The sequence below is a fragment of the Hibiscus syriacus genome, unplaced genomic scaffold (genome assembly GCF_006381635.1).
Source record: "Hibiscus syriacus cultivar Baekdansim isolate YM2019G1 unplaced genomic scaffold, ASM638163v2 tig00002840_pilon, whole genome shotgun sequence".
In the NCBI taxonomy this organism is placed as follows: domain Eukaryota; kingdom Viridiplantae; phylum Streptophyta; class Magnoliopsida; order Malvales; family Malvaceae; genus Hibiscus; species Hibiscus syriacus.
This window is the reverse complement of record NW_024061947.1, coordinates 9,725,612-9,738,871: the sequence shown is the minus strand read 5'-3', so window position 1 is coordinate 9,738,871 and position 13,260 is coordinate 9,725,612. Positions and strand designations below refer to the sequence as shown.

The following is a 13,260-nucleotide window of genomic DNA, read 5'->3' as shown; positions in this document are numbered from 1 at the left end:
AGACAGATTTATATAAATCACTATCAGGCCAAGACACACTTCACACGTTAGAAGGATTGTATTAGTGAATTTGTAAATTTTACCAATAAGGCATGGATGCCTAGGATCCTCATTTCACGGTTTTATCTCCATATCCTTATTCATTCTTCTTTTTATGCGTGTGATCCTCATAATAAATATTATTATTTTAATATGCAGCATGTATAGATTTCTAGATTCTAGCTTGTATTTTACATAGCTTGAAACACAAGTCGGATAAGTAAAGGCAACCAACAAAAAATGGGGGAAAGAATGAAGAAATAAACAATAGAAATGTGGTGAAAATTTTCAACTGCAAAACAAAATCATGGGGAGTTTGTCTGCTGTACCGAGTCCTCATTGTTCATAACCTTAGGTTTCTTCACAAATCAAAATATAATGCAGTCCTCAAATACGTTTGAAGTGGAGCTATTTAATTTCATGGTTTACACAGAATATTCCAACTCCTTTTTTTCATGTTGGTTGCAGTTGTCTTCTATTGTTGTCTTAAGAGTGAAGTGGAGCAATAATTTTATGCTTATTAAATGGGCTATTTTAGTATAAGATTGTGAATAACAATGGGATAATTTACGCGTTTAGAATCTAAATTATCAGTTTTAGTACTTAAACTTTTAATTTTATATTGATTAATACTTTTATTATGCTGATTTTTTTTTGCAAAAAAAAAATCGAGTTCGGATCCGGATATTCGGATATCCAAATTTTCAGATCGGATACGAATCATTACTTTAGATATCCGAAAATTTTGGATATCCAAAAATTCGGATCGAATAATATCCGATATCCAATAATGCACACCCCTACCACCAATAGATGACTCCCCTAAGTCCACTGTATTTCTTTTCATTTTCAGCTTTTGCACATATATAGTATCATTAAGTGGACTTTCACCATTTTGAGGAATAACAACAGGTCTAGATGATAATATTCCAGGTTCATCTTTCTTATAAGTATATTTCTCATGCTCATTAAGAACTGTTATAAATCATGGTTGCTTACCTTCATTCTTGATTTGATGCACAACTTTATTCCTGATTTGATTCACAGCTTCATTCCTGGTTTGATTCACAGGTGCTTGCAATCGACCTTTATCTGACAAAGGTGAATCATTTTCCTCAACTGTCTGGCTCACAATCTGTAAGATCCTCTGTAAATATCCTCTATGCTCAGTCATTCCAGTTTCCACTGTTTGTATCCTTACTTTTAGCTCACTTTTCTGACCAACCCACCACGATGGTAAGGTCTCCTCATTCTTAGCTTCCACTGATTGTTCTGGTACCTCTGTGGTTCCAGTCTTCTGTATCTTTTTTGTCTTACCCAGCTTGAATATAATCTTGGAATCAATAATTTAGCTCTGATACCAATTATCAGGTTTACACCTGAAATGGCGAGAAAATGTTGAAGAAACAGAGAAGAAAGGTAGATTACAGAAAGAAATTCTCAATATTTTTATTCATATCTTTCATTTTGCCGATTACAACTCTATATATTGCTTAGATTTGTTCAATTATTTATTGACAACTGTAAGATTCTTTCTAACAAACCCTAACTATTTCCTTGTCCCAGCTTCTGCCCGTGGATCCTCCTTGTTTGCTAGTAATTCCTCAGCCCAATTGTTGTGTTATCTCAATTTTCCCCATCACATGTCCAATTCCAGCATCAGGTAATTCCTTCCCCTTCACTTTCCCTTTTTTATAATTCAAAATCCCTAATTCATTTTCCAAGTCCCTAATTTCTCGATTCTTAATCCCTAATTTCTCATCCTTAAGTCCTAATTTCTCATCCAGGGCCATGACACGGTACTTCCTGGAACTTGGATTTGGATCGTCCAAAATCCATGGTACCGCCAAGCCCACAGGGCCACCGGACCACCTTGAGCCCGACGGAATAGGAATAACAATCCGGCCAAAGCAATGACAAGGAAGAGCAAATTCCCAATAACATTGAAAAGCCTATTACCAGAATCGCCCTCAGATACCGAAATATCGATGTCGTTCATCGCAAGATGTCGATGATGTCAGGGTCATTGGGGACAATCACGGTGGCTCTACGACCATCAACGGTAGTGAGTTGGTACTCGAATCTAATATTAAAATTTATTTTTTATTAAACTAATATAATTATAAAGCATTATTTGTTCCAAATTATTTCAACTATTTGATAATGAACGGTCAATCGTTTCGTTGTAGTCATTGGTACTCAAATTTGTGACCTCTAAGAACAACAATGATTCTTTTAACTACTGAGGTAAGTTGATTCATTCATTTATTTTTAACTTTAATTATATTATTGAATAGATAAAATTTGAACAACATGATGTTATAGATAAAATAATATTATTTTGGTGTGATAATTGATGTTCAAAATAACGTCAACGACTATTGAAAAATAATAGCGGTAAAAAATAAATTGTTTAAAAGTTTAGTGATAAAAACAATACTCTTAAAATTTAATTTATAAATCAACGACGTTTTGTACATCAATAGTCGTCACAAAACAATATTGTTTTGTCCATGTAAATTCGATCACTGCTTAAATTTTGATTGTATCTGCTGTTGTTTATTCTAAATTTATAATGAGTTTAATGTAAAAATAAGTACCCAAATTATACTCAAAGTTAAATTTAGGTGCCTAAAGAAATTTTTGTTAAAAATAGATTTCTAACGTTTCAAATGTTACATTTTTATGTCCATACACAATAACAACTGTTAAAGAACCTATAAAAGACACATGTCGCTCTCATAATTATATAAAAAAGTAAGAATATTTATTAATTATTATTATTATTTTTTAAAAAAATATTTTTCTCTGAAATTACAAAAAAATCTCAAAACTCTAAAATTCCTTGTTTCAACCCTGTACCAATCGTCACCTGCCATCGCCATCTGCCTTTGCCATCTGCCTTTGCCATCGTCGAACGGTTACCCACCTGTTATTGTTCTTCCACTATTGATCATTCATTTTGTTGTCTTCCCAATTCCCCTAAATTCATAAATCCCAAACCTTAATCTCAAGTCTCTAACCCTAATCTCAAAACTATTTTATAATGTAGATTGTGAATTAACGACCATTACGGATCATGCACCTAAAAATATAATGTTTCCCTAAAAATATAAAGTTTGAAACGTTAGACACTTATTTTTAATGAAAAAATCTTTAGATACCTATATTAACTTTGAATATAGTTTGAACATTTATTTTTCAGTTATTCACTTGAGAGGTAAAACTTATCCTTTGGAAACAAACACCACACGGAAGAAAGTTAACGTTGAACTATTGTTTAATTCTTAGTCAACGCACGTCAACAGGTTTCGTTTGCATAATTGCAGCTGGCAAGCTGCATTATTATTTCAAGTTAATAATTTGTTAAATTACTAGGTGCATCCGGGTTCGTGAATGCTGAGGCATGAGGGTACAAGTTCCATACAATTCATTGCATCCAAATTCAGAATCAGATTGCATAATCCCGCTGGTCGCTTCATGTCTTGCATTTGGAAGTCTTAGGGCATTGGATGTGTGCTCCACCCTTCGAGATGTTTTGTCTCGGATGAGGGAAAGTTTGCAGGTGCTCGAACCGGACGAGAGTTCGGGTTGGAAAGTGAAATCAGAGCTTTTATGGTCACCAGGAAAGAAATGAATAAAATGATGGGTCGTTGTTGTCACCGGAGAATCGACAGGAAATGTGAACCAATGGTCTTGGATAATGATATTGAAATGGTGGCTGTGGTTTGCATGCTAAGAGAAGCAGAGGAGATTAGTGTTTTGGTGTTTGATTCCTTCCTTTCTTTTATTTTGCTTCCAAAGCTATGATCAAAGCCTAATGGCAGGTCTATTGTATCGAAATTACTGTACTCGAAACGAGCGTCATGTGACCGAGTGGAAGCGATCGAATCAAAGATACTAGAAGCCGATTTGATTCGCTCGAGGTCAAGCAAGGACGATCAAAGTGCAAAAATTACTGAAGAATTACAGTCAAAGCGACTGGGAGGATTTGGAGTGCATCCTTAGACAAGTGTTGAAAACCAGAGTTTCCAATATATTGCAAATTTACCTCCAATTGTCTCTCATTTTTCTTGCGAAAATGAGTTGAAATACATTTTTTTCCCAAAAGCAAAGGAAAATTAAGTTGGAATAATAGAACACTGAATTGAAGGTCATAAAAGAAATTAAAAAAATATAAATATAAATAGTACAATTGGAAATTCTAGTTCCCCAAAGTGTCCCTTCGAGGTTTGTTAAGCCGCCATCATTTTATTTACCAATTTTCAGGCCACTCATCAGTCCTTGTCAGTATCCCCCCCCCCCCCTTGGTGATGGCCCCAAATCACAAGAACTTAAAAAAAATACAGCACACATATTGCATTATTTTTATGGCTTTGCCAAGCACTCCCAGTCCTGTTAAACTGTAAGTACAAGAGTGCGTAATGGACCCTCTTTTCAGCACGAAAATTCTTTAGGGACCATTGATTTTTGAAGATTACTCTTCACAATTGAATCATTACCTCCAAAGAGTGTGAAACAAGAGGCTATCTGCATTTCTGCACAGCAAAACAGGCATGGGGAAAGCTGCATTTGTTCTTGTTTCTCTTTGCTTTTATTTTCCTTATAATCCACAAGGGAGTTTCCATTTTACAACCACAACATTTCTGCCTAATTTATTTTGAAAAAAAAATACTTACATCTGCAGAGAGGACACTTTGTCCTCTTCTGTCTAATTTCAACAAGCAATTTCAGTCTGCAAAGATGAATTGAGCTCTAACTGTTCAGGTTCAGCCTCCCACCTTGCCTTGGCAACAACTCCATCTTGCATCGGCACGTATTCCTATCTCGACCAGGAAAAAAAAAACATTAACCCGAATCTTCGGGTTGAGAATTTGATATAAAAAAAGGGTGGAACTGGACCTTCACCTCGAGTTTCCGGACGAGTTCGGTTGCGGTCGGAGCGGAGACAACGATACGACGTTGTGATGGTTTAATGAAGCCATCATCGACGGCCTTGTCCAAGAAGGTGAGCAGATAATTGTAGTAGCCATCCACGTTAATCAACCCAACCTGATGTCATCATACGAAACAGAGCTTGAAAATAATACAATAATGGATTCATGATGACGAGATGAGACGACATGAAATGGCTTTTACGGGTTTGTCGTGGATTCCAAGCTGGGCCCATGTTATGACTTCTAATAACTCTTCCAGTGTTCCATATCCACCTGATATTCATTCATTCAAAGAATAAATAGTATAGGTAATAGGCATGATTCATGAGTAGCTGTAGCTTGTAATAATTTAATTGTAGGACAGAGACCTACCCGGCAAGGCGATGAAACAGTCGGAATGGCGTGCCATTTCGGCTTTCCTTTGGTGCATGTCCGCTACCGGTTTGACCTCTCCGATTGTTTTCCCTGTTATCTGATCTAACCAAAACAAAAACATGAGTTCGTGTCCCGAAAGGGAGATTCAGATTTAAGAAACAGGAAGGATTGTATTTGTAAAGAGTTTAATAGACCTCTTTGCTCATCAGAGCCTTGGGGATAATTCTGTTGACCAAAACAAAACAAAATCAAACAAACCATATTAATCCAGTAAGCAAAACACGTTTGCTGTTACCACTTACCCTAAAACATGTCCTCCACGGCGGTGAACCTCCTGAGAGACCAAACCCATTAACCCTACGCTTCCTCCTCCATAAACAAGATCCAATCTCCTGGAGACCTGCAAATCAAAACCCAGTACGAGGAGCTTAGTTTTTTTTTTAACTTAACAAGCAGGAAAAAAAGGAAAGAAGAAGGCATTGGAGAGGGATGGAATTACGAGTTCTTTTCCCAGGTCGAGAGCAGCATCACGATAGCAGTCTCGTTTACCGGAGCTGCTTCCACAGAATACGCAAACCCTTTTGAAACTGCTGGGCCTGGATTTCACTGCTTCATTATTCTCCTCCTCCATATCTCCACTTTTCTGTTTGACTGGAAGCTAAAAGGCTAAAGGGTTGTAGTTGTAGTAGTAGTTCCAAAGATTGTTGAGTTGTAGGAGGAGGGCCCAACATACACTATTTATAGCGGCTTGTAATTGTTGGGATCATGTGCTGCCACGTGTCCCGAATTCTTTGCTTTACCAAAATTCTCCGACAGGATATTCATTTTTCTTCCCGGTTTGGTCACATCTCAAAAAACACACATGGACGAAAGCCTTAATTGCAAACACCAAAGGGCAATGGTTAGCTTGTTTCCTCCATCATCGACAGTGTATAGAAAGCTGAAACGAAGCAGGGCAAGCTATATAAGATAGGCTGCCATGGGGCTTTGGTAAGTGGTCCTCTGTTGCCAATTGCAAGTTGCAACCGAACTCTATGCTGTCATCTTTGTTTGAACCCAAAATGGGCATTCTCCACTTTAATAGCATATCAAAACAATCACTTTTGTTTTCTTTTTACTCACTTTTGACCAAAGACTTTTAAAAAGTAACGTTTAGGTCCCTTATATTATCGATGTATACCGTGTTAGTCATTAATATGTTAAATGTTGCTAGTTTGATGAAGTAATATTTTAAGCAAGCTTAATTTTTAATTTGATATCTAAACTTTAAAAAAAACTGATTTGACCCTTAAAATTTATACAAAATATCAATTTGACCATTGAACTTTAAATAAAATATCAATTTAACTCATAAATTCGACCAAAATTTCTCGTTGTTCACCACAATCGTCTGTTGCCATTGTCAATCGTTGGACCTTAAAATTATTATTTCACTCCTTTTTTATCCTCCTAAAGTTGAATCAGATGTTTATTTCATAAAAAAATCTAAATTTCACAATTCTAACATGAAATTTTAACTTCCTTTAAATCTAAATCATTATAATAAATTTTTTTATTAATATTTAAAAAAATTAAAAAAGAAAAACTAAATTTTATATCTATATTATTATCAAATCCATAAAAAATTATGTAAATCGACAAATTATTTCCATCATTTAATAAGGCATATTGGTATTAGGCTGCAGTTTACTCTTATTGTTTTATTAAAAGTTTGACATTAGGCTGTTTTTTCTTATTTGTAATAATTTGGGGTAAGTATATAATAGTATATGTTCAAATTAAACTCTTAACCTTTAGACATTGATCGCTCAAATCCAAGAATGGACGCAAGATTTTATCTTGGAGGACGAACTAAAATTCTAGGACACGAAACATATTTTCAACAAAAAAAAATATATAAAAAAATTAAAATATATTATAATTTTAATTTTTTAAGGGGTCGCCCGCTACCACCAGGCCCCTCAGTCCATCTCTACTCACACATCTTATATCTTACTTGAACTAAACTCTTCAAAAAATAATAATAATTTATTTATCACGTAATCCATTTTAATTCGTACTACATTAGGCTGTTTTAAATGCACTCAAGCGTCATAAAGATCCGTACAACGTTACCACACGTGCAAAAGATAAGATATGCTTGGTTATCGGTGCGCAACTTTCCCTATAACCAATTTTAAATTTAGCCTTACTGTTACGTTCGGTAAAAAATTATTTTATTTTATCTTATGGATTATTTATTTTATCTTATGGATTATTTTATACTCTTTTTATCATTTGATATGACTTTATTTTTAGAGGGAAAAAAAGAATTTAAAGTTTTAATAACAAGTTAATTAAGTAGTAATTTGAGTCAATATTAAATCTTGATTTAAAATTACACCCATATTATATAGCTATTTAGCTTTAATGTATATTTATAGTTTATAGTTTAAATTCTTTTTCATTAACATTTTTTTTCATTTCTTTCTTTAGCCCATGCACCTAAGAGTGAAGGAGATAGCTTATGCAATTGATTCATTTCCACTCAGATTAATTAAACCCAAAAAAATAAATAGTAGTAGCCGTTGAAATTTGAAAATTTGGATTGAATTTGACAATGAATGGAAATTAAGGAATTTTTACTAAAAAAGCATAAATGTCGTGATTTTCAACCAAAAAAGGTTTTTGGGTTGAATTTATATTTCAAAAAGATAATAGTTTCAACTATTAATTCGATTTTAATGATTTCAAGCTAATTAAGCCAATCGGTCAATCGTAATTAAGCCAATATCGTCCAGTTCTAATGATTGTTTTTCAGACATATAGTCTGGTTTAGGACCCACTTCACTCCCTTTTCTTTTCAAACCTTTTTGATTTCCCATTGAGTATTAACCTAATTGAATGGATCATTCCAATAATTTTAGTATAATCTCTTAATTCGTATAAATTATATCATAATCCATAAATTGTATGTAGACCCGAAACATTATTGAGATACTCTTAAACATAGGAAGACAAGTTGTAACCACACAAACATTTTGAGAATACAATATTGATTAGGGATGGCAAACGGGTACAATTTTGTGTATTCTGTATCGTACCAGCTTCAATTGGGGCAGGGATGTGTATAACTTTAGTGGGTAGTAGGCAGGTGTGGATTTAGAAAGTGATACTCGTCGCGGGTAGTGGGCGGGTGATGGGTTTAAGACCTTATCCGCCCCGCATTAGCCCACCCCACAGTCGCCCAACCACTAAATACCTATTAAATTTTGGACCATTACAAATTTAGGTATAATTTTAGGGTTTGTCATTTATGTGTGTCAAATAACAAAAATATTATGTGTTTGTTATTTATGTTTCTAGACTTTAATTATGTCTTTTATTATAGTGTTTTATGTACATTAAGATATATGTTAACACTTAACTCAGATAATTTTTGGTTTATTTTATTATGTTTCTTAATGGACGTGTTTATTTTATGTTTGTTGCTCATGTATAACTTAAGGTTGTTGTTAGACGGGTCTAGCCGGGTATGTCTCCAGTTGGGTAGTGGGTGTAGGGATGGATTTGAGAACGTATCTGCGTGGGCGGGAGTGAATTTGAAAAATTTTACCCATCATAGGCAGTGGCGGATCCAGAAAGTTAAGAATGAGGGTTCAAAATTTTAATTTTCTTTTCTTAAAAATAATGGGTATGCAAAAATTGTAATTTTTTTCTTTTTTCCTCAACACATTAATATAAATTTAATCATTTTCCCAAAATAATGGGATGCACTTGACCCCTATGGAGGCTTAGTGCATCCGCCACTGATCATAGGTGGTGGGCGGGTGGTGGATTTGAAAATATTAGGTGGGGAGGGGAATGAGGAGGGGTATCCACACCCGACCCACCCGTTTGCCATCCCTAATATTGATCCTTGAAGATCATAATTGATTATTTGAAAACAATACTTCAATTTTTCACCGAAAGAGTCGAAAAATCCTTCGAGAGTAAAAGGTTTAATTTTAAAACTAAAGACCATATCTAAAAAATAACTTTAACCCGAAAAAATTAAAGGTATGATACAAATTTTTTTCATTAATTAAACCAGGAATGAATACGCTAGCGCTATAGATATAGTGGAGGTGAGTTTTTCATCTTTTACGATTGGAGTGTCGTCGTCTTATTGCATGGCGCATGCAGAAGCATGTGCTTATAAGTCAGATAGATCAGCTGGAAACTAGGGTTTAATAAACTTCCCGTCTTTCCTAAATATAGGAAGGAAGCTTCATAAAACTATCTTGGAAATTCCCCCAGCTGAAATCTTGATATATATCAGTTATCAGATTTCATGTCGCCTTCTCACAAAACTTAACTACAACATAGTTGATTACCGGAAAGAGGAAAACGTACAACATTATTACATACAAAAGATTATAACTAATTGTTTAATCCCCCTTTCTCGACATCTTGTCTCTTCAAGTGTTCCGTCTTGTAAGAAATGAACACAAGCTGGGACCCTATCCCTCGTGCATGCATGCATTTCTTTTATTCTACACCCGTTGATGTCTCTAACAGCCCCACAATATTATCTTAATAACTTGATATTTAATACACTACGTTATTCGAACTTGAATATATAAATATCACTAGGGATGGATCGAGTGGGTTGGAGGGTGCGATCGCACCCCCTAGAAATTTTAAGTTCCCTTGTATATTTTGTTGATTATCTAATTTCATATCTCTAAAATTTTATAACTTTGAACCCTTATAATTTTTAATATAACTTGTTAAGTTCTGTAACACCCCAATCGGTACCCGGCCCGGATACGAGTCTGAAATGTCACATTGACTTTTTAAAACAATCTTCTTATAAAATAATAGAACATTTGGACTTTTATTAAGAAAATACAATAATATATTGTTGAATTATGTTTCGTTGTAACAAATTTAAGGCAAAAATGTTTTTATAAATAGTATTGTACTGTATGAATAGTATCGATACTGTGTGAATAGTAATGAACAATACCGATGCATAAAAACACATAATGTAAAAGGTGTATCGATACTGCTACAGTGTACCGATACCATGCTACAGTGTACCGATACCCTGCTACAATAATTTTAGCCAAACATATATAAAAGTCATAAAAATTTAAACTTTCATCACTATAAATTACCATTTACATATATATGTTCAAAACATTACAAAAGTCGATAAGAGCATACATACTTAATTTAATAATTTTGTTTACATGCCAACCTATTTATCATATAACAAGACATACTGTGTAATTTACTTTTGATCTGATCTTCAAGTGGAGATATGTTGTTCTGCTGAGCTTATATTGGATCTTTCTGCTTTTCGGTACCTACGTGTAAAACGCTTACATGCTAAGTCATAGACTTAGTGAGGCATAATGATAAATGTTATAATGATGTGAAATGTTATGAACTCGCATATTTAATCCATGCAAATTGCATAACAATGTATCTTACCCATAATCTGATCAAATTAACCATCATGAATTCATACAATAAGTTCACTAGCCCATGATACAATACTGAGAACCCGAGGTATGTGAGTATTGTGAGGTTGTGCACTATGTTGTCACCACAGCTCGTATATATTCCCACTAGGGGCACGTAGAATTTGTCCCGAATGACCGTGTAGAAATGCATCGAAGTGCCATATAAGATGTCCATAAGGACCACGTAGAAATTCCTTAAGAATCATATACATATGCCAATGATCAAGTATGTGTCTCAAAAGACCTCACACATGTTCCAAATAACACATATATGTCCTGAAGGACCGCGTAGACCCTCTACTCTTGGCATGCCAACTATACCTATAGTTCTCATCGACATAACATGTGCTTTCACCATTCACGTAGTATATCTCATAAACATATAATTTCCTTACCTTTATAACATGGCTCATAAACTTTTCATGCATGTTCATTTCAAACATATCACATAATGCATATGGTATGAATTCATATAATGTTTCATAATATAGAATGAATCATATATCAAGATATTAAATTTGGACTTATCACAAGTCTAGAACTGAATATACTAACATAATCATGCTATGTATATACATTCACCTATATTTTCTTGTCTTTTACTCGATCAATCCTACTTGTCAATTGTTTCGGAACTTGTTTAGGCTCTGTATCTACATAAATATAATTTTCAAGACAATTATCATAAGCCTAAACCTTATAACTCAATGCTAATAACTTAAACTAATTTAATCAGCTAAAATTCCTATTTTCTTTTAGGAGTGTACCGATACACCTTTAAAATTGGTCTTAGTGTATTGGTACCCATTCATAGTGTACCGATACACCCTGCCTAGATCAGACTTTTTCACCCGAAAATTCCACAACTTTTCATTAAATTTCCTTATATAAAACTTCTTTTATATCACCCAACACAACTACAACCATTTTAACTAACTTCTATCATTCCAACACCTTATTATCTCCCATATCTCATTCAGATTCTTAAAACTAAGGGGTTGTTTGTTTGCCTCTTAATGGAACCATTCAGCGCTGAAATCTGAACCGTTCATCATTCAGCGCGTTTGTTCCGCACCTCTGAATGATTCAGTGCTGACTGATTCAGCAAAACAGTGTTGAATGATTCAGCACAGAAGTACATTATGAATGATTCAGAGCCATTATCAAACAACATGTCACATTCAGAGCTAATTCATACATAGCCTCTGAATCATTCAGCATTTGAATCATTCAGCGCTTAATCATTCTGAAGTAAACAAACAACCCCTAAGAATCTTACTAAATTTTCCATGTAATCCAAACTTACTTCTAACACTTATAACTTCTTATTCATACCTATGACGAGTCAAATTTAACTTCTAAATTCATTTATATGTCCTTATTCAAAATTTTACTTATCCACTTCTTATCCTTTAATCCTTCATAACTTACAAATCTTTCAGTTTCTATGACCTTTTTCATCTCCATCCTATTTCCTAACTAGAGGTGGGTATATGGGCTAAGGCCCGCGGGCTACCCCGTTTAACCCGCGGCCCGTGCGGGTTTTGGATATAAAAAACTGAAGCTCGTTTAAATTGCGGGCTTTTTAGCCCGGATCGTTAAACCATCGGGTTTAATGGGTATAACCGCGGGTAGCCCGTAATAGCCCGCTTAATTTAAAATTTATAAAATTTTAGAGAAAATAAACTTAAAGAATTTTATAGAAAAAGAAAATAAATTACCTATAAATATGATGTTACTTATAACCATTGTAGTTCTTAAATTTATTAAGACATTTGTCATAATTCTACCGTTGCTTGATTTTTTTTTTCATTTACAATGTATCAAATTATTCTTCATTTTAAAAAATAAAAGTTAAAAGATTTATATAGTATTTTAGTCTTATAAAATTTACATCATTATCACTTTGGTATTTAAAGATTTTTTTAATTTAATTTTGACCTTTATTTTTTCATGAAGTATGTTATCAATTTCGTTCTTTAATTATAAAAAGTCACGCGATATTCTAATAATATATCACATGATACGTAATATTTGGATTAAAAATAAGAAAGAAAAGTAAAAGAAAAAATTGAAAACATACTTTTCAACTTTTAAAGGCTTTTACAAAAGAAAAATTGTTAAATTTGTATAATGTTTAACTTTGTTGAGTTTTTCTGTTTGAATTTCTGCTTGCAGACACTTCTGTGTCTTCATATTATAGCCTTGAATAATCGTGTTTTATAAAAGTATAATGTGGTTATTGTTTTATTTTTTTTTCAATTTGGTGATATAAGTGAATATTATTTTTTTAAATTTGAGTTTAAGTAATTATATCGTTATATATATATATATATTAATGATTAAAAAATAAAAAAAAATATTATTTTATAATAATTTCCGGCTATTTAAAATAAAATTTAAATATTATTTATTAT

At 33.5% G+C, this 13,260-nt stretch overlaps 1 protein-coding gene across 1 annotated transcript; it reads right to left on the bottom strand.

Annotated features, from left to right (window-relative positions):
* Window positions 1-4,751: 4,751 nt before the first annotated feature.
* LOC120157133 (cytokinin riboside 5'-monophosphate phosphoribohydrolase LOG5-like) lies at window positions 4,752-5,982 on the bottom strand. Its single transcript, XM_039168382.1, has 7 exons — window positions 5,851-5,982; window positions 5,654-5,751; window positions 5,546-5,576; window positions 5,349-5,448; window positions 5,179-5,249; window positions 4,948-5,091; window positions 4,752-4,861 (listed from the first exon to the last, which is right to left on the bottom strand). The coding sequence occupies exons 1-7, from the start codon at window positions 5,980-5,982 to the stop codon at window positions 4,757-4,759; spliced, it is 681 nt and encodes a 226-aa protein (XP_039024313.1). The 3' UTR covers window positions 4,752-4,756.
* Between the last annotated feature and the right edge of the window lie 7,278 nt (window positions 5,983-13,260).

Coding starts and splice junctions, on each gene's coding strand:
- LOC120157133 (XM_039168382.1), bottom strand. CDS start 5,982: ATGGAGGAGGAGAATAATGAAGCAGTGAAATCCAGGCCCAGCAGTTTC. Junction 5,577..5,653: donor CGTGGAGGACATGTTTTAGG/GTAAGTGGTAAC, acceptor TTTGGTCAACAG/AATTATCCCCAAGGCTCTGA. Junction 5,092..5,178: donor TTGGAATCCACGACAAACCC/GTAAAAGCCATT, acceptor TGATGACATCAG/GTTGGGTTGATTAACGTGGA.